The sequence below is a fragment of the Manihot esculenta genome, chromosome 12, assembly GCF_001659605.2.
Source record: "Manihot esculenta cultivar AM560-2 chromosome 12, M.esculenta_v8, whole genome shotgun sequence".
NCBI lineage: Eukaryota > Viridiplantae > Streptophyta > Magnoliopsida > Malpighiales > Euphorbiaceae > Manihot > Manihot esculenta.
In genome coordinates, this window is record NC_035172.2 from 20,661,752 (window position 1) to 20,687,270 (window position 25,519).

Sequence of the window (25,519 nt, forward strand, 5' to 3'; positions counted from 1 at the left end):
CTAATGCAATCAACCTACTGCATACTCATGATGCATGAATTATGCTAAAAGCATTTCAATTCTCAATTAAAAGAATTAAGTTTAGTTCCACTCACCTGTAGCCAATGCTTGGCTAACTCTGGGCCACCTCTAACTCTGATGCAGGTACTACTGCTAAACACCTCGGTTCCTCGGGTCCAATCCTATAATGGAGGACTCAAATGAGGTACCAATCATACTCTATACAACTGATAAACAACTCTTACACAATCCCCAAAAACCCTCTAAAACCTCCTAGAACAATCATAGAAATCATGCAAAGGAAGGCTGAACAGAGCATCTTCGGCGGCACCTTCGGCGGCCGAATGCTCCCTCCAGAGACGAAAGTCGGGCATGTTCGGCGGCCGAATCCTCCTTCGGCTGCCGAACCTGAGTTCATCCAGAACTCAGCTTCGTGCACAAGGACGCCTTCCAGTCCTTCCAATCCCTGCTAAGCTCTCACCACATGCAACTAACCTCTCAAAACATGCACAAACACTTCTACTAGCTCATAGGGGCTGAAAACAAGTTCAAAAACCCCAAAAACTAACATCATACACATCAAACATGCACAAAGGGTACATAAACCCTAATATGCACAACTCATGCATAAATTCCCTTTTCCCTTCATAAAACTCATCTAAAACATTTTAAAAGCTGAAAATCAACACTTACCTCTTGAAGAACAAAGGCTGGTGTGATTCAAACTCGACGATATGGAGATCCAAGCTCCAAACTTCTCCAAGCTTTCAAACTCTTCCAAAACACATAAAACTTACTTAAAACTTGTTTAACTTTGAAAGATTAGAAGAAAAACCATAAAAACAATCCAAGGAGATCAAGAACTCACCTAGGCCAGAAAGAGAGAAGAACCTTCTCCATTTTCTGGACTCGGTGCCCTTTATAGATGAACAACCGCCTCAGCTTCGGCAGCTGAAACTGCATGCAAAACCATGCAACGTTCGGCGGCTGAACTTGAACTTCGGAGGCCGAAACCCTGCAATGTTCGGCGGCCGAACTTGCCCTTCGGCAGCCGAACCTGCACTTGTGCCCTTTGATCTTTTCTCTTCAAAACTCATGTCCTTTTCCATTCTAAACCTTTAAAATACTTAAAACATTTAAGAAAACCTTTCTCTTACCCTTCTAGATACCTCTGACATCCTCGAATTCCACCGGACGGTAGAAATTCCGATGCCTGATCTAGCCGGGTATTACATTCTTCCTCCCTTTAAGAACATTCGTCCTCGAATGTTCAAACAAATAAACATGCCAGTAACCTTCCTCTGAGAAGAGACACAGATACTACTGACTCTTAACTTCTTGATCTGCGTCCATACTCTACATTGACTGGTTATCACTCCTGCCGGTACACAACCGACTTAATTCTTTTCTTTCAGACTACTGACTTTCCCTTCTCTTTGGCTCTTCTAAGCTTTATTCACACTACTCTGGCTACATTAACCTTTGCTTCTCTTTACTCAACCCGGTCACAGGAACAACAACTTAAAGGAAATTTTATTGTGACACATCATGATTCAAACAGACATGCCCCTTAATTGAACTCATATTACAGAACTTGGCCTCTATGTCGTGTTCTCTTAGAGTCTGCAACATCTTTATTAGACAATGGGCATGCTTCTCTATTTTTTTCTTCTTCTTTTTCTTTTTGCACTACTCTACGCATCCGCTGCGCACTCTGGTCTTTGTCTTTCTTTATCCATCTCTACTCAACTGCTAAACTGACTTTTCTCTAACTCTCGACATATAGTTCCCGAATCTCAGATCTATCATCTCTAGATCATCAATCCTACATGGAAACACCTGTCCTTGGTAGTGATTTTGTTCAACTGCTCACAGTCGTTACAAAATCTCAAGGTTTCATCCTTCGTTTCTCACAACGACACTGGAACATTCCAGGGTGAGGTACTAGGTCGGATACAATCTTTATCTACCAAGCTTCTTTGTACTATTCTGACTATTCTCTCTCTGCAGGTGCCATCCTGTAGGGTAGAAGGAAAGAAATGGTTCCGTGTCCAGACACCACTTCTATTGCAAACTCAAACTCCCTGACAGATGGTAAACCTGACAGCTCGTCTGGGAAAAACATTTAGGACTCACTAGCTACAGGCATTGAGGCTGATTCCCTGATCTGACTACTAAACTCGCTCACAAGAGCTAGAACCCTCTGACAACCTTTCCTGTGTAAACTAGGAGCCTGTTGGGTTGACATCAAACTTCTAGGCACCTATACTCTGTCCCCTCCAAGGACTACCTCTGATCCATCCAGCACTCTGACCTCTCCTACCTTGTCTCTGCAGACATAGGTAGTACAATGAGTAGCTAGCCAATCCGCCCTAGAATGACATCAAATAGTCAACGCTAGAACCATAAGGTCAGTTGGATAGCATCTACTCATCACAAACTCTGAACTGACTGACTAACTCTGCCTCAGATGGATCACACTTGGGTCCACTAACCCAGAGAAAACACTCTAGGCCCAGAAGTCATCAAACCCACTCTATCAATAACTTACTCAAAGCAACAAGGAAAGAGAAACACTAGGGTTCAAAACAAACAGTATACACATCCGAACATCTACAAGTGAACGTACCTGACGTCACCGTGTTCGATGTGATAGCCTCCTGCTGAGTCAGGGTGAAGATCCGAGCCAAAGCTAACGGAACTTCCCTCAGGAATCTACTAATGGAAAGGCCAACCCTTTCCTCTGCCTCAACCGCCACCTAATCCCAGACTAAACTGAAATCTCTTTCTGAACTTATACTTATTCTTCCTCTTTTCTTCCTCTGTTCTACTCTAGTTTAATTACTCTTCTCTTTTTCTTATTTTGATCTATTTCACTTACTTCTCTCTTACTTACTTTTATTCTTTTCTTACTCTTCTATTTCTTACTCTGTTCTCTGAATTATTTCTTATACTTGAGGACTGCATTCGGAGATGAGAGATCACTCCCCTATACCTGGATAAAATCCAAGGCCATAGCATCTCATAGTAACACTCTCGAGCTCTTTCCTGGCTTACTAACCTCTAGCTACTACTCGTTTGGCTTTTACTATCTCTCTCACTCTACTGGTGCTATCCTGCAGAGAAGACTAGGAATGGGTCTGGGTCTAGACACCATTCCTATATCCCATTCTATTCTCTTAGCAGGTGGTAAACCTGGCGACTTGTCTGGGACAACATCTAAACCTTTTCTCTGGCTGCGGGCACTAAAACTGATTCCCCTCTTGATCTAACTAACTGCTATGCTCTCTGACACAAGCGAGAAACCTCTGATACCTCTCCTGAACAGCTTAAGAGCCTATAGGGCTGATATCAAATTCCAGGCATCTCTACACTGTCCCCTCAACAAACTACCTGTGATCCACCCTGATCTCTAAGCCTGACTACTCTGTCTCTGCTATCTAAGGCAGTACTATGAGTAGCTAGCCCATCCACACCTAGAATGACATCATACAATCACTCTAGAACCACTAGGTCAGCTGGAAGGCACCTACTCACAACTAGCACTGAACTCAACTGGCAGACTGACTCTGCCGCTGATGGATCACACTTGAGTCCACTGACCCAAAGAGGACATTCTAATCCCAGAAGCTATCAAACCCCTACTCTCTGTGGCTCTCATGGCCCTAAGGAAGGTGAAACATCAGAGTCTCTAATAGCAGACACATCAAAACATATGGAAGTGAAAAGTACCTATCACTGCCATGTCCGATGTGTGAGCCTCCTGCTGCGTCAAAGCGAAGATCCGTACTGGTACTGATGGACCTTCACCTGGGAAAACCTGTGGAAGAAGGAGTGATCTCGCTCCCTCTGCCTCTGCCTTGCACTATGGCTAGCACTCCTGGCTGAGCCACTTTGTCTGAGGCTATCTGCTGGGACTGTGATATCACTGTCGCGGTGGAACACTCACGTGCTATGTGTCCCTCCTGTCCGCACCTGAATCATGCTGTTGTCCTTACCAGATAGACTCCTTTGTGCGGCCTACCGCACCTAAAACATCTGGAGTCGATCAAACCAGAGCTCGACCCCTCACCTATTCCCAGACCAGACTTTATCTGCTTCCAGTACTCCTTTTTCTGTGACCTTTTGAGGCTTCTAACTTTCTTTTTACTCTTTACGGCAGCCTCGCCCAGAGGGAAAAGATCAATATTCTCTGGATAATCCTCTACACTCATGTTTTCTGTCTACCTTAGCTGCTCCAATTCCCTCTCCTTACGCTCCCTTGAGCTATCTGGAATAGCCCATCCTACAACCTCATTGGTAAACTGCTCCCAGGATAAGCTGTCCACCCTCGGGTCCACATAATGGTTGAACCATTCCCTTGCCTTCTTACATTTCAATGTGAACCCTGCCATCTGAATGGCTCTACTCTCACTGACTCCCAATTCATCAGTTATCATCTTGACCGTTTTGAGATACTCAAAAGGGTCATCACCTGTTTCAACTTAGAAACATCTAACCTTAAATAATCCATCATCTTTACCTGAACTCTCTCTTACTCTTACTCTTCTTGAAGGGTTGAACTCAGAAATGAGAGATCAACTCTCACTATACTTAGGGTTATAAAACCCAAGACCATAGCATCTCCTAGCAACTCTCTCATGCTAGAGAAGGGCACATTAACTGCTAACTATTAGCTCTTCTCTAAACATCTGTCTCTATTACTTTCTATTCTCTATTCTCTCTTACATCAGTTAACATCCTCTAGGGTCCAGTCCTGCTCTGACTGTATCACACGACCTCCTAGGGTCCCTTGATATACCCTCTCTGCTACTGCTACACTACTGCGCTCTTGGCAGAACAAGGAAAAATATCTATACCTTTCCTCTCAAGTGGAACTCCTGTCAATCCGTAGATCAACGAGTACCTCATATCCTGCCTGCTAGAAAAGAACACACCCAGAAGCCACAACATATCATAACATATCATACTATAAACATAGTATCATATGGGCATATCATCATAATATGATCCATGTAGTAATACATGAACCCCATATCACATACATAGCATATCATGGATGAACTGGTCACCAATAGCCCTCTACTACTGCCAGGGGTGCTAAAGCCTCACCTGGACTTCTCTTACTCTATGCCAGGGGTAACTAAGCCAATCCTGGTCTGCTCATCTCATACATGTCATCACATGCATACTAAGGGCTAGAGGATCTTCCAACATCAATTCACAACATAACATAAATGCGCATGCATACAATCATGGCATTTCACATCATCCTCAAAACAGGACTCTATATCCTATCCGAGTGGACATGATTTCCTACTGTGCTTGACTTCCTCTAACCTCTTTTCGATGTGAGATCCCTGATCCTTGAGCATCTTCGCTCAACACACTGTACTCTTAAGATCGAAAACTCTGACATCTTAACCTCTTTCCGATGTGAGATATCTCTAATCCCTGAGCATACTTACTCAGCACATCGTACTCTAGAGGCCCTATGCTCTGATACCAATCTATAAAGACCCCAAAATGGACCGTCATCGGCGCTAGGATTCAGATCGGCTTAAGTCCGCCAGAACCCGTAGCAAGCCTGCTATACTCTCTGAGTACCTGTGAAAATCTCATACATGGTCATACATGTTCTGTGAAAATAAAAACTTTTCTCTGGACCAAAGCTTAACCTGTGCCTGCACTATCTCTGTACTCTGTACCCCTGACTAGAGCTTGCTCTAGATGGGTTATTTCATACCTGTTAAGCCTGGTTTTTCACATACTCTGTAAAACAGTTATATAAGCAGACCATGTCTATAAAGATTTACAACACAATAGGAACTAAGTCAAGCACAATTCTAACTTGATATACAACTATTACATCTCTTTAATATTACATGTCCACTATATTCTATTACACAGCTCTTCTCTTTTCCTAAACTCTGCTGGACTTCCCCTGTACACTGTACACTGAACCTGCAAGACTGGGGTTAAGGGAGTGGGATGAGCTCTATAGCCCAGTGAGTAGAATAATAAAACAAGTCATTAACACATGGTCTTATGGAATGCATCATATCAAAGACAATTTACATCAAGGGTAAACCTGTCACCACATAGTCCCGGTAACTCTGCCGTGCCAGGGCGTAGAATCGAGCACCTGGTCTTCCTGTCATATATGTATATGTGTATATAACACCTCTGTACTTACCATTTCCAGGGCGTAGTCAAAGGCTCCGGGACTTTACTATACCTGCCAGGGCGTAGTCAAAGGCTCCTGGACTTCTCTCAGAGACTATTAGATCATTCAGCATTCACCCACACCAACAAATAACTATGCAATGCAACATATTCGTGGATTCTAATGCAATCAACCTACTGCATACTCATGATGCATGAATTATGCTAAAAGCATTTCAGTTCTCAATTAAAAGAATTAAGTTTAGTTCCACTCACCTGTAGCCAATGCTTGGCTAACTCTGGGCCACCTCTAACTCTGATGCAGGTACTACTGCTAAACACCTCGGTTCCTCGGGTCCAATCCTATAATGGAGGACTCAAATGGGGTACCAATCATACTCTATACAACTGATAAACAACTCTTACACAATCCCCAAAAACCCTCTAAAACCTCCTAGAACAATCATAGAAATCATGCAAAGGAAGGCTGAACAGAGCATCTTCGGCGACACCTTCGGCGGCCGAATGCTCCCTCCAGAGACGAAAGTGGGGCATGTTCGGCAGCCGAATCCTCCTTCGGCTGCCGAACCTGAGTTCATCCAGAACTCAGCTTCGTGCACAAGGACGCCTTCTAGTCCTTCCAATCCCTGCTAAGCTCTCACCACATGCAACTAACCTCTCAAAACATGCACAAACACTTCTACTAGCTCATAGGGGCTGAAAACAAGTTCAAAAACCCCAAAAACTAACATCATACACATCAAACATGCACAAAGGGTACATAAACCCTAATATGCACAACTCATGCATAAATTCCCTTTTCCCTTCATAAAACTCATCTAAAACATTTTAAAAGCTGAAAATCAACACTTACCTCTTGAAGAACAAAGGCTGGTGTGATTCAAACTCGACGATATGGAGATCCAAGCTCCAAACTTCTCCAAGCTTTCAAACTCTTCCAAAACACATAAAACTTACTTAAAACTTGTTTAACTTTGAAAGATTAGAAGAAAAACCATAAAAACAATCCAAGGAGATCAAGAACTCACCTAGGCCAGAAAGAGAGAAGAACCTTCTCCATTTTCTGGAATCGGTGCCCTTTATAGATGAACAACCGCCTCAGCTTCGGCAGCCGAAACTGCATGCAAAACCATGCAACGTTCGGCGGCCGAACTTGAACTTCGGAGGCCGAAACCCTGCAATGTTCGGCGGTCGAACTTTCCCTTCGGCGGCCGAACCTGCACTTGTGCCCTTTGGTCTTTTCTCTTCAAAACTCAAGTCCTTTTCCATTCTAAACCTTTAAAATACTTAAAACATTTAAGAAAACCTTTCTCTTACCCTTCTAGATACCTCTGACATCCTCGAATTCCACCGGACGGTAGAAATTCCGATGCCTGATCTAGCCGGGTATTACAAAGTGCCTCTTTGGGACTCTCCCATTCCCTCTTCCGACATGCTTACTCCGAGACTACCATCCCTCCTTTGATCCACATCCATCTGATCCCCCACATCCTTTGACATATCCCCTTGCACTGTCCCCCTCACTGATCTGCTTCTACCCAGATCCAAAGACCTTCTAGGGTCTCTTACTGCTCTTTTCCTGCTAGACCTGCTAGACATTGCCCTAGGCAATGCAGGAGGATGGGCATCAGTGCCCTCGTCCTGGGGTGGTACTCCAGTCAATCGTGCAGATCGGCGAGTTCCTCTCATCCTGTTTTCTGAAAAATAGCATACATCACATAAACATTAGCATCAAATGGTTCATGTGCAAACACATGAACCCGCATCACATACATCACATAACAAAGCATAACATTAATGCACATGCATAAAATCATGGCATTTCACATCATCATTCAAGACAGGACTCTACATCCTATCCTAGTGGACATGATTTTCCTATTGTGCTTGACCTTCTATAACCTCTATGAGCCCGACACTCTAGGTTCGACCATATGAACCTAGGGCTCTGATACCAATCTGTAACGACCCGAAAATCGGACCGCTACCGGCGCTAGGATCCAGATCGGCTTAAGGCCGCCGGGACCCGTAGCAAGCCAAACATACATCCTGTATATGTAACGACCCGAAAATCGGACCGCTACCGGCGCTAGGATCCAGATCGGCTTAAGGCCGCCGGGACCCGTAGCAAGCCAAACATATAACCTGCAAACCTGTATAATCCCATACATGATCAACAACATGCATAAAAATTTAAACTTTTCTTTCAACATCCAACTCAACCTGAACATACATGTACATAGTCATGATCATAATCATGATCCCTCTGTGGGATCTCATCAATGCCCCAACGGGCGATACAACATGAGATGAGTTGGCTTTCATGAACATTATAAAACATTTCTATAGATCATGTATCCAAAGGGATTACAATACTCATAGGGTCAAGCACATCTATAACCTCAATATATCTCATTACATAACATACTGAAATCTCTTACATTACATCATAATACAATTGTCATGTCCACAATCTAACTATTACATAGACATACTTCAAAACTCTGGCTAACCTCCTGGTCTACCCTGTACCTGCACATCTGGGGTTAGGGGAGAGGGGTGAGCTACAAAGCCCAGTGAGCAGAATAGAGAAATCATATATTTAAAAATCTCATGCCATTATGTAATGCAACACATCACAACAAATCACATCTCGGATGGTATTGTCACCAATAGTCCTCTACATAGTCCAACTGTGCCGGGACGTAGAATGGGTACAATCGGTCTTTCTCTTAACATAACATATCATACAGTCCAACTGTGCCAGGGACGTAGAATGGGTACAACCTGGACTTCCATACCATATCATGCCATAACATCATCATATCATATGAGGACTAAAGGATCATCCAATAACCAATCCACATCAACATCATAAATGCAATGCAACATATTCGTGAATACTAATGCAAACAACCTACTATATCTCATGGCATTCATGATGCATGGATCATGCTCAAAATTCATATTTTCATTTATTTTAAAACTTAAGGTTTATTCCACTCACCTCTGGCTAGCTCTGACAAACTCTGTAGCAGCTGGCTCACTGCTGGGGTCCTCGGTTCCTCGGGTCCGAACCTACACAGGTGGACTCCAATGAGGGACCAAACATACATAACATAACTCTAATATACTCCCCAAAAATCCCCTAAAACATCATGGAATAATCCTAGAAAAACATGCAAGAAATGGCTGGACAGGGCACTTTCGGCGGCAGGTTCGGCGGCCGAAAGTCCCTCCAGAGCCGAAAGTCAGGCAGGTTCGGCGGCACCTTCGGCGGCCGAAAGTCCCAGACAGAGACGAAAGTCTCTTTTCGGGGGCAACTTCGGCAGCCGAAAGGCCTGCCTCCCCAGCCATGTTCGGAGGCCGAAAGTGCCTTCGGCTGCCGAACCTGGTTTCTGTCAAAGGGCAGAAACTTGGCTCCTAAATGCACATTTGCTTCCCAACTCTCAAATCATGCATAAACTTGTTCTAAAACATGCATACACATCATACATTACACCTAGGGGTCTCAAACTAGCATATACCCCAACTACAACACTTCAACACACAAAAATCAACATACATTGTTCATCAAAACATCAAAACCCATAAACTCACCAACAAGCCTAAACATGCATCTCTACCCATAAAACAACCAAATGCTTGTTTAAAACACATAACAAGGGTGGATCCGAGCTTACCTCTTGAAGAAACGAGAGGAAGACGACCTAAACTCGGAGATCCAAGCAAATGAGCTCCTAAGTTCCCAAAGCTCCAAAACTTGTCTTAAAAGCTTAAAACTTGCAATGAGAGGTGAAAACTCAAGAAAAATGGAGGATATTTGGAGAAAGAACACAAGATCTGGGGAGAGGGAGGTCGGAAGCTAGCTATGGCCGAAAATGGGAGAAAGCTCGCCCATTTCGGCTTAGCGACCCTTTTATAGGTGGCTGGCCAGGCCACGTTCGGGGGCCGAAAGTGCCTCCGCATGCATGCCATGTTCGGCGGCCGAACTTGACTTTCGGCGGCCGAACCTGGACTTCCCTCACTCATGCTTTCGGGGGCCTAACGTGCCTCCAAAACGCATGCATGTTCGGCCGCCGAACTTGACTTTCGGCAGCCGAACCTGGGTTTTCCTCCAAAGACTTTTCATGCAAAAACTCATTTAATTTTCATACTTAAAACCATGAAATACCTTAAAACATTTTATGAAAACATGTTTCTACCCTACTAGAGGCTTCCGACATCCGAGATTCCACCGGACGGTAGGAATTCCGATACCGGAGTCTAGCCGGGTATTACAGTATACCTGTTTAATCCCATACATGATCAACACATACATAAAATTTTGAACTTTTCCTTACATTCATTCATTCTTTCATTCATTCACCAAACTCAACCTGTACATGCACTATACATAAACATAATTATAGACATTAACCCCTCTTTGGAGTCTCATCATTGCCCCAATAGGGTGACATAACATGTATTGAGTTTGGTTACATAAGCATCATTAAAAAATCATGTACTCAAAGGGATTTACAACATACTAGGGTCAAGCACAACTATAAACCTCAATAAACCTCATTGCATTACATTTCTATACTATACTTTTACATGACTGTACTCAATATAACATATCAACATTTTTTCATGTCCACACTAGCTATTACATGACCATGACTTCATTACTCTTGCTGACCTCCTGGTCTACCCTGTACCTGCAAACCTGGGGGTTAAGGGAGAGGGGTGAGCTACTAGAGCCCAGTGAGCAGAATAATGGAACATTATAATTAAAACACATGGTAATATGGAATGCATCACATCACAGCTAATCACATCAAGGGTGAATTTGTCACCAATAGTCCTCCACACATTCCAATAGTGGCAGGGCATAGAATGGGCCTCGACCTGGTCTTCCTCTTATCATAACATACATAACATAACATTCCAATAATGCCAGGGGCGTAGAATGGGCCTCGACCTGGTTTTTCTCTTACTATGGTGCCAGGGGCGTAGAATGGGCCTCGACCTGGACTTCCATACCATACCATATCACATCATGTCATACCATACGAGGACTAGAGGATCATTTAACATTCATCCACATCATCAACATAATATGCAATGCAACATATTCGTGAATTCTAATGCAAACATCCTATTATATCTCATGGCATTCATGATGCGTGAATCATGCTAAAACTGATTTATTTATTTTAAAGCATAAGGAGTTATTCCACTCACCTCTGGCTGAAACTCTACTGACTCTGAAGCGACTGACTCACTGCTGGGGTCCCCGGTTCCTCGGGTCCGAACCTACACAGGTGGACTCAAATGAGGGACCAAACATTCATGAACATGACTCTAAAATACTCCCCAAAAACCCCCTAAAACACCTTAAAACAATCATAGGAAACATGCAAAGGAGGGCTGCACAAGGCACTTTCGACGGCAGGTTCGGCGGTCGAAAGTCCCTCCAGAGCCGAAAGTCAGGCAGGTTCGGCGGCACCTACGGCGGCCGAAACTGCCCTCCAGAGATGAAAGTCCATCTTCGGGGGCAGGCTTCGGCAGCCGAAAGGTGTAATACCCGGCTAGATTCCGGCATCGGAATCCCTACCTTCCGGCGGAATCTCCGTTGGAATATGGAATTCTGAAGATGCCAGAGGCTTCTAGAGGGGTAAAATGTGTTTTCTAAAAGGTTTTTACTGATTTCATGGTTTTAAATGAAAAAGAATTTAGTTTTGAAAAGAAAAGACCAAGGAGGCATTCACCAAGTTCGGCCGCCGAAAGTGAAGTTCGGCCGCCGAACATGGAAAGGCTTCGGAAGCGCCTTTGGCCTCCGAAAGTCTTGTTTGAACGAGCCAAGGTTCGACCGCCGAAAGTCAAGTTCGGCCGCCGAACATGCATGAGTTTAGGGGGCACGTTAGGCCGCCGAAGGAGGTTTGGCTGGCCACCTATAAAGGGCCCTCAGACCGAAAATGGGAGAGTTTTCTCCCCATTCTCGAGCTCAGGTGAGTTTTGTCCTCCCTTGGCCGTTTTCACGTTTTTCTTCATCTCCTTCATGTTTTCATGAGTTCCATGGTTATTTTGAAGAGTTTTCAAGCTTAGATCAAGTTTTGGGAGCTTGGAGCTTTTGGAGCTTGGATTCTCCACACCTCCGAGTTAGAGATCACACCACCCTCGATCTTCAAGAGGTAAGTGTAGATCTTTGCTTTCCTAGTGTCTTTTGAAGTTTTAAGTAAGTTTTATAGAGTTTGATGGTTTAGTTTGGGTAGAAATGCATGTTTAAGAATTTATGTGGGTTTTATGCCCAATGTATGCTATGTGATGTTTGTGTTGAGGAGTTTATGTTAGTTTATGCCCCTTTATGCATGTGGGAGTGAGTATGCATGTGGGAGTGAGTATGCATGATGGGGAGAGAGTATGTGAGGATTTGGGTTGTTTTGATGGTTTTGGCCTATGTGGGTCATAAGCTATCTATGTATGCTTTAATGTTGTTTTTGGGGTTTAATCTCCTTTGTGCATGGTTTAGTGTTTATGCATGTTTCGGTAAGGTTGGGTGCTTGTTTCGGGGTGTTTGGAAGGTTTGGGAGGCTTGAATGCATATGAAGCTGAGTTCTGCCCTTCTGGGAAGAACTCAGGTTCGGCCGCCGAAGGTGGTTTCGGCCGCCGAACCTGCCTTTGGATGCATGGTTGGGCCGCCTAACCTTGCCCCCGAAAGTTAAGTTTGGCTTGAAAGCAGACTTTCGGCCGCCGAAGGTAATGTTCGGCCGCCGAAAGTGCCTGACTTTCGTCTCTGGAGTGGGACTTTCGGCCGCCGAAGGTGCCGCCGAAAGTGCCCGAGTTTCGTCTCTGGAGGGAGGGTTCGGCCGCCGAAGGTACCGCCGAAAGTGCCCTGTCCAGCCTTTTCATGGGTGTTTTCTATGCATGTTTTAGTGATGTTTAGAGGGGTTTTAGGGGGTATGTTTATGAGTTGTTTAGAGTATGTTTGGCACCTCATTCGAGTCCACCTGTGTAGGATCGGACTCGAGGGATCGAGGAGGCCATCAGTGTTAGCAGTTGCAGAGTCAGTCAGCGTCTGCCAGGAGGTGAGTAGAACTAATCTAAATCTTTTATTTTATAAAATCTAATGCCTAAAGCATGTTCATGCATCATGATTATATGTAATAGGCTGATTGCACTAGTTTCACGAATATGGCGCATTGCATTATTTGATGTTGATTCAGGAGGTTTGGACCAAGGCGACTTAAATAGCCCATTTCTGTCATTGAGTCTTGGGTGAGTCCTTTGAGAGCCGGACAAGTACATATAGGAAAGTCCCTGTGAGCTCTCTGTGGATTAGGCACCCTGTCATGTATGTGAAAGTCCTGTGTGAGCTCCTTTGGGGGAGCCGGGCACCGACAGAGGGATTTTTGAGGTCATGTCCGATCCTTGAGAGTAAAGGATGCTAGCAAAGAAAGAAACTCTCAAAAACAGTCCGTGGGGAATATTTATTTGCATGAACCCCGAGACGGACAAGATACAGTTATGTGATTTCTTTGTGTTATGACGCATTTCATGAGAGCATGTAATTAATGAACTGTTTTCTATGTTTCTACTCACTGGGCTTTTTAGCTCACCCCTCTCCCCTAACCCCAGTGTTGCAGGTTTGAGGCTGATCGGGAAGTCTCAAGAGCAGAGGTTTTGCTTTTGTAATAGTATTAGCTTAGTACTTTTAGAAATGGACATGTAATATAAGATGATGTAATGTAATAGAAGATAATGTACGTAACTGATAGTAGAGTAAATGTTTTTGGATTAGAGTGTGCTTGGCCCTATAGATTGGTTATCCCTGTTGATGCATGGTTATGTAATGTTTTTATGTTGAGATGAGAACCAGGCTTGATGTCTGTAATGTTGACCCAGTTAGAGCATTTGATGAGGGCTCTAGCATGGGAAGGTTTATGTTCATAAGTTACGTTGTAGCATATGGATCAAGCTTGGTGTATGTTCAGATTTCAGGTTTTATGTCTAAGTTTTTATATTAAAGTTTTTGATCATGCATGGGATTTTACCCGGTAATAGTATGTATGTTGGCTTGCTACGGGTCCCGGCGGCCTTAAGCCGATCTGGATCCTAGCGCCGGTGGCGGTTCGGGCCGTTACAGTAGGGTACCGGTTTCCGGGCTGTTACAGAGTGGTATCAGAGCATAGGGCCTCATAAGTACGGTGTGTTGAGCATTTTGCTCAAAGATTAGAGATATCCCACATCGGAAAGAGGTTGGTTTAGATGTCATAGAAGGGCAAGCACAATAGGTAAGATCATGTCCACTAGGATAGGATGTTGAGTCCTGTCTTGCTATGATGATGTGTAATGCCATGTTTGATGCATGTGCAATTATGTTGATATGTTATGGATGTTGACTGATCTCTGATTCCTCGATATGCTATGCTATGATATGAGATGAGTTGAGAGACCAGGTATGGTTTTTAGGCACAGTTGGTCATGGCATGTTACGCTAGGTTGAGGATCGTTGGTGTCAGGTTCATCCATGATGTATATGTTACATAGGAGAGTTCATGTGTTTGCTACATGGACCCTATGATGTGATGCTATGAGTTGTGAGTTCATGTGTTTCTGCATGGACTGTATGATGTGATGTGATGTTGATGTTTGTATGTTTGTATGTTGCTCTTCAGAGAAAAGAGCGAGGATGCAAGGTGCTAGTTGGTCTGTGGAGTCAGATCCATCTGAGTGGGATGGAATGGTGCAGAGGAGGGACATAGGTGTGCAAGTGAATATGGATGAGGACTGCATGGGAGAGTCTAAGGATTCTGAGAGTTCAAGTTCAGGGGAAGTTGATCTCTCCATGCTGAGTACAGCCGCCAAGAAAGGTAGAAGGGGGAGAAGAACCCCGAAGCAATGGGGCAGAACTAGGAAGGGTAGGTTGTGGAAGAGGTTTAGGCTAGATGCTGAAGATGGTTCGAGTTCTGGTCGAGGCACTACAAGATGTATGAGGTGCGGAAGGCCGCACAAGGGAGTCTGTCGTTATGGGACAACAGCTTGTTATAGGTGCGGACAGGAGGGGCACATAGCACGTGAGTGTCCTACTGCACCCAGGATGATACGGTCCCAGCGGTTAGCTCCAAGTAATATGGCTCAGACCAGTGAGCAAGGAAGGGGAGCAGACACATCGAACACGGTGATGTCAGGTACGCTCACTTTTGAATGTTCTGATGTGTGTGTTTGTGAGCCTTAGTGTTTCTTTTTCTGTAGTTGCTCTAGGAGCCTTTGAGAGGTTGAGTTGATAGCTTCTGGGCTTAAAGTGTTCTCTTTGGGTTAATAGACCCGGGTAGGATTCATCTGAGCAGAGGATCAGTCCAGTGTCATTGAGAGTAGATGCCTTCCACCCGATTTTGAGGTCCTAGACTTGAGTGTCTGGATGTCATTCGGGGAATGGATTGGTTTTCTACTTGTGGTGCTAATGCTATCTGCGTCTGCAGCGCAAGGTAGTCAGGATCACAGTTCAAGATGGATCCGAGGTAGGTTCCAGAGGGGATCGAGTAGGATGCCTAGAAGTTTGATGTCAGCTGTCAGGCTCGTAGGGTGTGTAAGAATGGTTGTTAGAGAATTCTTGTTCAGGTTTGGGAGGTTAGTAGGCAGGTCTAGGAACCAGTCTTAGTACTGTAGGTCGTGAGAGTGTTTAGAGGTAGTCGCAGGCTAGTGTCAGGTTTACCATCGGTTAGGGAAATGGAGTTGAGTATAGGAGTGGTGTCTGGACGCAGAACCATTTCTGTCTTTCCCTATAGGATGGCATCTATAGTTGAGAGTTGTCAGAATAGAGGTGAGGCTTGGTAGATAAGGGTTTTATCCGACCTAGTACCTCACCCTGGATTGTTCCAGTGTGGTGTGGGAAACGCAGGATGGATTCTTGAGACTTTGTTGTGACTGTAAGCAGTTGTACAAAGTTACTACCAGGAGTAGGTAACCTTTACCTTGGATTGAAGATCTATTGGATCAGCTGGCAAAAGTTGGTTGCTTCCCAAGATAGATCGGAGATTCAGGCTTTTAGATTGCTAAAGTCTAGAGCAGAGGGTAGGTCAGTACAGAAGAAGAGAAGAGTAAGAATAGAGAGGGAAAGAGTACAGCAGAGAGGAGTAATAGTAGAAAGAAGGCAGAAGAGAAGAGTAAGAGCAGAGAAGGAGAAAGAAAGAGAAGGATCAGAGTAGCGCAGCAGGAGCTTGGGAGTCTTACTCTAGTGTATCTGTGTCTCTCTTTCAGGAGAGAGATTTTTAGGCTTCGCTTGCTTGCTTTCATGTTTGTTGTTGTTTTAACATTCGGGGACGAATGTTTTTGTAAGGGGGGTAGAATGTAATACCCGGCTAGATTCCGGCATCGGAATCCCTACCTTCCGGCGGAATCTCCGTTGGAATATGGAATTCTGAAGATGCCAGAGGCTTCTAGAGGGGTAAAATGTGTTTTCTAAAAGGTTTTTACTGATTTCATGGTTTTAAATGAAAAAGAATTTAGTTTTGAAAAGAAAAGACCAAGGAGGCATTCACCAGGTTCGGCCGCCGAAAGTGAAGTTCGGCCGCCGAACATGGAAAGGCTTCGGAAGCGCCTTTGGCCTCCGAAAGTCTTGTTTGAACGAGCCAAGGTTCGGCCGCCGAAAGTCAAGTTCGGCCGCCGAACATGCATGAGTTTAGGGGGCACGTTAGGCCGCCGAAGGAGGTTTGGCTGGCCACCTATAAAGGGCCCTCAGACCGAAAATGGGAGAGTTTTCTCCCCATTCTCGAGCTCAGGTGAGTTTTGTCCTCCCTTGGCCGTTTTCACGTTTTTCTTCATCTCCTTCATGTTTTCATGAGTTCCATGGTTATTTTGAAGAGTTTTCAAGCTTAGATCAAGTTTTGGGAGCTTGGAGCTTTTGGAGCTTGGATTCTCCACACCTCCGAGTTAGAGATCACACCACCCTCGATCTTCAAGAGGTAAGTGTAGATCTTTGCTTTCCTAGTGTCTTTTGAAGTTTTAAGTAAGTTTTATAGAGTTTGATGGTTTAGTTTGGGTAGAAATGCATGTTTAAGAATTTATGTGGGTTTTATGCCCAATGTATGCTATGTGATGTTTGTGTTGAGGAGTTTATGTTAGTTTATGCCCCTTTATGCATGTGGGAGTGAGTATGCATGTGGGAGTGAGTATGCATGATGGGGAGAGAGTATGTGAGGATTTGGGTTGTTTTGATGGTTTTGGCCTATGTGGGTCATAAGCTATCTATGTATGCTTTAATGTTGTTTTTGGGGTTTAATCTCCTTTGTGCATGGTTTAGTGTTTATGCATGTTTCGGTAAGGTTGGGTGCTTGTTTCGGGGTGTTTGGAAGGTTTGGGAGGCTTGAATGCATATGAAGCTGAGTTCTGCCCTTCTGGGAAGAACTCAGGTTCGGCCGCCGAAGGTGGTTTCGGCCGCCGAACCTGCCTTTGGATGCATGGTTGGGCCGCCTAACCTTGCCCCCGAAAGTTAAGTTTGGCTTGAAAGCAGACTTTCGGCCGCCGAAGGTAATGTTCGGCCGCCGAAAGTGTCTGACTTTCGTCTCTGGAGTGGGACTTTCGGCCGCCGAAGGTGCCGCCGAAAGTGCCCGAGTTTCGTCTCTGGAGGGAGGGTTCGGCCGCCGAAGGTACCGCCGAAAGTGCCCTGTCCAGCCTTTTCATGGGTGTTTTCTATGCATGTTTTAGTGATGTTTAGAGGGGTTTTAGGGGGTATGTTTATGAGTTGTTTAGAGTATGTTTGGCACCTCATTCGAGTCCACCTGTGTAGGATCGGACCCGAGGGATCGAGGAGGCCATCAGTGTTAGCAGTTGCAGGGTCAGTCAGCGTCTGCCAGGAGGTGAGTAGAACTAATCTAAATCTTTTATTTTATAAAATCTAATGCCTAAAGCATGTTCATGCATCATGATTATATGTAATAGGCTGATTGCACTAGTTTCACGAATATGGCGCATTGCATTATTTGATGTTGATTCAGGAGGTTTGGACCAAGGCGACTTCAATAGCCCATTTCTGTCATTGAGTCTTGGGTGAGTCCTTTGAGAGCCGGACAAGTACATATAGGAAAGTCCCTGTGAGCTCTCTGTGGATTAGGCACCCTGTCATGTATGTGAAAGTCCTGTGTGAGCTCCTTTGGGGGAGCCGGGCACCGACAGAGGGATTTTTGAGGTCATGTCCGATCCTTGAGAGTAAAGGATGCTAGCAAAGAAAGAAACTCTCAAAAACAGTCCGTGGGGAATATTTATTTGCATGAACCCCGAGACGGACAAGATACAGTTATGTGATTTCTTTGTGTTATGACGCATTTCATGAGAGCATGTAATTAATGAACTGTTTTCTATGTTTCTACTCACTGGGCTTTTTAGCTCACCCCTCTCCCCTAACCCCAGTGTTGCAGGTTTGAGGCTGATCGGGAAGTCTCAAGAGCAGAGGTTTTGCTTTTGTAATAGTATTAGCTTAGTACTTTTAGAAATGGACATGTAATATAAGATGATGTAATGTAATAGAAGATAATGTACGTAACTGATAGTAGAGTAAATGTTTTTGGATTAGAGTGTGCTTGGCCCTATAGATTGGTTATCCCTGTTGATGCATGGTTATGTAATGTTTTTATGTTGAGATGAGAACCAGGCTTGATGTCTGTAATGTTGACCCAGTTAGAGCATTTGATGAGGGCTCTAGCATGGGAAGGTTTATGTTCATAAGTTACGTTGTAGCATACGGATCAAGCTTGGTGTATGTTCAGATTTCAGGTTTTATGTCTAAGTTTTTATATTAAAGTTTTTTATCATGCATGGGATTTTACCCGGTAATAGTATGTATGTTGGCTTGCTACGGGTCCCGGCGGCCTTAAGCCGATCTGGATCCTAGCGCCGGTGGCGGTTCGGGCCGTTACAGTAGGGTACCGGTTTCCGGGCTGTTACAAAAGGCTTGCCTCACAGACAGGTTCGGCGGCCGAAAGTCTCTTCGGCTGCTGAACCTGGTTTCTCCCAAAGGGCAGAAACTCGGCTCAACAAGCTCCCAAAGCCTCCCAAACTTCTAATCATGCATCCAACTCAACCAAAACATGCATACAGACATACATCAACACCTAGGGGTCTCAAACTATCCTAAACCCCAACTACAACACATCAAACATGCATATCCAACACACATTGACCATATAATCACATAAAACCTAACAAAGCTCAACTAACTTAAACATGCCTTTCTACCCCATGAATCAACTTAAAACTTGTTTAAAACATACCATAAGCTCAAGATCGGCTCTTACCTCTTGAAGATCGAGAGAGAGACGACCTAAACTTGGAGAACCAAGGAAAAGAGCTCCTGAGTCTTCCAAGCCTCAAACTTGCTCTTTGCTCAAAAATCTTCAAAACAAAGTAAAAACTCATGAAAATCATGAAAGATTTGTAGCAAGAGACTCAAAATCGGCGAGGGACGGCGGAGAACTCACCTTGGCCGAAAATGGGGAGAAAAGCTCGCCCATTCGGACAAGGAGACCCTTTTATAGGTGGCTGGCCAGGCCACTTTCGGGGGCCTAACGTGCCTCCGCATGCATGCCATGTTCGGCGGCCGAACATGAGGTTCGGCGGCTGAACCTGGACTTCCCTCACTTATGCCTTCGGGGGCCTAAAGCACTCCCGAAGTACATGCATGTTCGGCGGCCGAACCTGAGTCTTCCTCTCAAGACTATTTTCATTCAAAACTTAATTTCTTTCTTGTTTAAATACATGAAATCCATTAAAGCATTTTATAAAAACATGATTTTACCCTTCTAGAGGTTTCCGATATCCGAGATTCCACTGAACGGTAGGAATTCTGATGCCGGAGTCTAGTCGGGTATTACAAGAAGTATGTCAGACAGATAACAAATGCCTCCTCACACGGCATTAATTTTATTATATAGTGAGATAATAAAACATAAGATAATTATAAGTTTTATTTTATCTGTGGATAAAATTGTGAGCTGAAAAAAACTTATAATACGAGATATCATCCCAAAGAGATTGAGAATAATAGTGGAAGATCATTGTAAAAGTGAATAAATCACGTTATTTTAATAGTCAGGTGGAGTTCTGTTTTAAAATGAGTAGCTTGAGAACTCAAATTTGAACATTAAGTATTCTCAAATTATCATTTGTACAATATCTTAAATAGAGACATATGCTCCATTATAAATGGAATGAGACATCGTAGCATGTGATTCATACCACATGTACTTGTGACCAATGATGGAAGTACAAACGTTGATCTCTGCTTGTTAATGTGTGAGATCCTAAAAATTGTAAGTAATCTTACTAATACCCTTAGGACTCTGATCTGTTACTTGAGACTTAATTTAATATTTGCTCTCTTAGGGTATTATAAGATGATTATGAAGATGCGATCTGACGAGATATTTCTAAAAAAATAAATTGAATTAAGGTTGAGAGTATCGAGATGTAAGGAAGATCATATGAAAGTATCACATTAGTTTTATATTCATTGACCAGTCAATTATATTTAGATATTATAAAACATAATTATAGACATAAAAGAAAATAATTGAGATTATATAGATATTCAATATGATAAATGATCTAGGGTATTGCATAATGCAATTACTCTAAATTTTGTCATTCAAGAGTTATATTACTCTAATAGACATATAATATTTGAGTTCTCGAAATATGCACATGTGACAGTTTATTTGTTAAGTATGAAAATTGCAGTGTATATATTATCATGTCCTATCATGTGTGAGTGTGAAATGAAAGAAATTATACACCCAAGATAGAGCCGAAAATAAAAATCTCAAAATAAGGTTTCCATCTTATTTATAATAGCCAAGTTTTATTTTATATAAATTAAATTTAAAAAGAAAAAAAGAAAAAATATTTGAATTTCAAATTTTTTTTCGTTGACTATTATACGACAAAAGGCCATGCAATTGCTCTGAGAGAGTGGTGGACAGTCATTCTCTTGATCGAGAGTTAAACAAAAGAAAATCTCTCTCTCGGTTCACTCTTCTTGAGATAGGTTTCCTGCTCTCAAGAAAAGTGTCTCTACTCTTAAGAATTTATTTTTTTCTTTGAAAAAATATTTTTTTCTCTCTCTTTTTAAAAAACTATTTATCATTAAAATAGTTTAATGGAAAAATAAAAAGTTTGTTCTCTTTTTTTCTGAATGGATTATTTTCTTGTAGATATCGAACTACCTTCTAAATGCATTGCACAATTTTTTATATTCGTATGAAATAAAAAAATATTGATCATAAAATCTAAGGATATCTAGCTACTTGAATTCTTGTAAAATACATTACAATTTTAAATAATTCTTATATTGTAAGTTATATATATATAATTCGTAAGATATATATAATTATGCATAAAAATGTAATACAATCTTAACTGCAGTTTGTTATTTAATTATTTAAATTTTAAATTTTTCAATAATTATTAATAAGGTACTATTTTAAAAAATTTTCAATACTTTCATCTTATTACCTCATCTTAGAAGAAAATAGTTTTCACCTTTTTTAGCTTTATTTCCTATCATTTTGCTCTCTTCCAAATATGTCTGATAAAGAAAATCTCAATTTTGGCGTGATGGCCAAATACAAATATATGTGCGGGTCTTATCAGATATATTATATCTTAAATTTATTATAAATCAAGTAATGAATAAAAAAATATAAAATTATATATATATATTGACAAAAAATATTTACTCTTCACTTGATATCAAGAATTTAATTTAATTAATTTTTTAATAATTATTTTATTTAAAATAAAATAATTTAATTTTTTAAATTAAAATTTTTATTTAAAAAATTAAAATTATATATAATTATATAAGAATTTATTTAGATTTTTATCTTATAAAATAAATTATTTCAAAATGAAGGGTCTTTGTTGGTGGGCGATTATCTTCAAAGTGATTGACAGAAAATCATTGAAAGTAAAGGATGATTTTGAAACGTTAGTTGAACTTTAAAAAAAAAAAAATTGTAAAATTGGGAAAAACAAATTATTTTGAGAGGGTGGTTTTCAATCATCACGCGTAGTTTTGAAGTTTCTCGCTCACAATTTGTATTCGACTCTCCTCACTTTAGAATAGTCCCCTTCCATTTAGATTTCAGATTATGTTAAACATAATTATTAGGCTATAATCCCATAATGTAATTCACTTTTCTGAGAAAATTTCAAAGATTACCAATAAGAAGAAAAATAAATTGATCCAACTATACTGCATTAATTTCCTCGAATGAAATTCCTAGAAAATAAAAGAAAAGGCGATGAAATGCCTGATTAGTGTGCTCCATCTAGCCACTGATCATATAAGCACGGCATCTAATATACCCATCAAAGGTATTTGTAGCCAAATATGGTACCATGTTAACTTTTTTTTAAAAAAAAGAAAAGAAAAATAAAACTAACAAAATCACATGGCATAGAGAAGAAGAAGAAGAAAAGTCACATTTCTCTTCTAGTTTCAAACCTAATTATCCTTTTAGTACTTACTAATATTAATTAACTAAACCCTCAAACCAATAAGGCTTTCTAAAGAAATGGGCCAAAACCCAGAAGAAAAGACAAAGAACAATATCATTTCAGACCATTTCCGGGCGTTGAAATAGCTAGATCAGGCCACGAAAAACAATCCCCACCAACAAATCCATTATCTCCACTCTCAAACTGCCATGTGTTTCCTATTCCTCCTCCAGCACCACCGTGGCCACCAACAACTGAGCCACCGTCTCCCACACTAGGAAAAGGCCACACTCCTCTACCAAGCCCAAAGCCCATGTCTTCAAACCCAGTCCCTAGACCAACTCCAAATCCTCCCAGCGCCAAAAACCCAGGTCCCTGAGTATTCAACAAAGAAGTAAAGCTCCCGCACATAGTAGAACCACCCATGGTGCTACTCCCGCCACCCTTCCCGTCGCCTCCACCACCACCACAGCCAAACTGTACAGAAGTTCCTTGATTGGTCAAAAGCGGCTCCAGTACAGGAGTAGCGGGTAATGGGAGATTATCACTTGTGGTGGAAGTGATAGGACCTACCATAGTAGCAGTAGCAGCAGTACGTGAACGTTTAGCATTCTTCCGGGTACCACCACCAACAGGAATGTCCCGAAGGGTGCCGCCGTGGGTCCAATAACGGCGGCAAGACTTACAGAAGTGGCGAGGCTGGGAGAAGTTGTAGTTATTGTAGTAACAAAACTTGGTATTTGTGGAATCACAGCGAGGGCAAGGGAGGTGCTCTTGTTCCGGAGGTGGAGCTCCAGGGTTCTGGGTTTTGGTTAATCTTCGAGTTTCAGTGGAAGAATCTGATAGCATTTTGGTGGGAGAAAATAAGAAGGAGATAAAGAAAGGAGTATAAAGAATTTAATGGAAGGTGGCGAAGGAAGAGTGTGAAGAAGGGGTATGGGTCGTGAGAGGGAAGCAAAGGTCCTTTTATGGAGAGAGAGAGAGAGAGAATGAAGGACATGAAAGGAGTTCTCAGGGATATATGAGCAGAGAGAGAGAGAGAGTGCAGCTTTACAGTGTTCTGTTAGGCACGACATATCAGTCGGCTCCACATCTTTGAATGACTCGGCTATTCTCTGCTTCCTACGAGTCTTTGGTTTTATAAGCTCCTCCTTTGCGTGCTTGGACAGTGGAAACTAGCCACTTGTTTTCTTTTTCTTCTTAAGCTAGTACGAAACTAGGGATTTTTTTGTTTTTTCTTTTCTGATGGACCGCCCAGCTAAGGATTAAAAATATTTTTAAAAAATATTTATTTTATTTATGCGAATACAACTCTCAATTATCAAACCATTTATTTTAAAATATCTTTAGTCTTAGTAAATCATATTTGCACTGATTTGATTTATTAAAAGAAATATTTTTAATTAATATTTATTTTATTTTTTTTTAATCAAGAAAAACTTTATTTATCTTGTAGAATAATAATCCAAGAGACAATTAGAAAGTTCAATCCAAATCTTGAATCTATCATGATGAATAGACTGTCTAGTTAATAAATGGGCGGCTCTATTCTCTGAACGTCGTACCTAATGAACATGAATGTTACCATGAGACCGCATAGCATCCTTGCAATCAGAAACAATTAATCCAAACTTCGAAAAGTCATCAAGAGGAGAGCGAATAGCCAAGGCTAAGGATTGGTTATCCGTAAAAATACAACCAGCCTGAACATGAATGTTACCATGAGACCGCATAGCATCCTTGCAATCAGAAACAATTAATCCAAACTTCGAAAAGTCATCAAGAGGAGAGCGAATAGCCAAGGCTCAGGATTGGTTATCCGTAAAAATACAATCAGCCTGAACATGAATGTTACCATGAGACCGCATAGCATCCTTGCAATCAGAAACAATTAATCCAAACTTCGAAAAGTCATCAAGAGGAGAGCGAATAGCCAAGGCTAAGGATTGGTTATCCGTAAAAATACAACCAGCCTGAAGAAAACAATCTCTAGCATAAGATAAACATTGACACAAGGCCAAAGTTTCAGCAATAACAGGTTGCCCACCCCCCTCATAGAAACCTAAAATTGCAATGGAAAAGAAGTCTTCCAAGTCCTCAAATACTGCTGCAAAACCGAACAAATCAGCATTAGCAAAGACTGCACAATCAATGAATGCAATCCAATCAACTTCAAGAGTGGTAGTCTCAACCAAAGGGAGCACACGAGGAACAGATGAGTGGGATAACGTCCTTGGCCGAGCCACAAGTGAAGCCACATAATCAGTAAAATAGGAACTAGCAGCATGATGAACCTCACTAGGTGATAAAACTTTATTGACCCATAATCTTTTATTCCTGGCATGCCATAACTTCCATGCATGTATAGCTATACTTGTTGTCCTTTCTCTGTCAAAAGTATTATAAATATGAATAAAGAAATCCATGAATATAGAAAAAGCAACAGCAGTAGAAAAAAACCAGCAAGTCTCTATAACTCAACAGTCATTGGACAATGCAAAAAAACATGTGAAATAGATTTATCATGATCACAAAAAAGACATGCAGCAGGTACATATATTCCACGCCTCAAAAGAATATCCCGAGTAATTAAAATGTAACACTCGATTTTACTTAAATATAAAAAATATCATTCAAAAAGTAAAGTAGAGAAACTTTTACTTTTACATTATCGATCCTATAAATATAGAGAGAGCTGTTAAATACAATGCATGATTAAGAGAGACATTCTAAAGAGTTTAGTATTATATAAACTATATAATGTACTTAATACTATTAAATCGCAATTCTTTCGTATGGCATGGTTTATTTCTTAAAAAAAAAACAATTTAAATAAAATTATATATACTTTTATTTT

The 25,519-nt window shown here is 41.9% G+C and overlaps 1 protein-coding gene across 1 annotated transcript; it reads right to left on the bottom strand.

Annotated features, from left to right (window-relative positions):
* Positions 1 to 22,403: 22,403 nt before the first annotated feature.
* Positions 22,404 to 23,784, bottom strand: LOC110627822 (dof zinc finger protein DOF3.4). The gene has a single exon (XM_021774191.2). It carries the CDS (start codon positions 23,509 to 23,511, stop codon positions 22,777 to 22,779), a length of 735 nt encoding a protein of 244 aa, XP_021629883.1. The 5' UTR covers positions 23,512 to 23,784; the 3' UTR covers positions 22,404 to 22,776.
* Between the last annotated feature and the right edge of the window lie 1,735 nt (positions 23,785 to 25,519).

What these genes read in the sequence shown, in the direction of transcription:
- LOC110627822 (XM_021774191.2), bottom strand. Translation starts at nt 23,511, where the DNA reads ATGCTATCAGATTCTTCCACTGAAACTCGAAGATTAACCAAAACCCAG.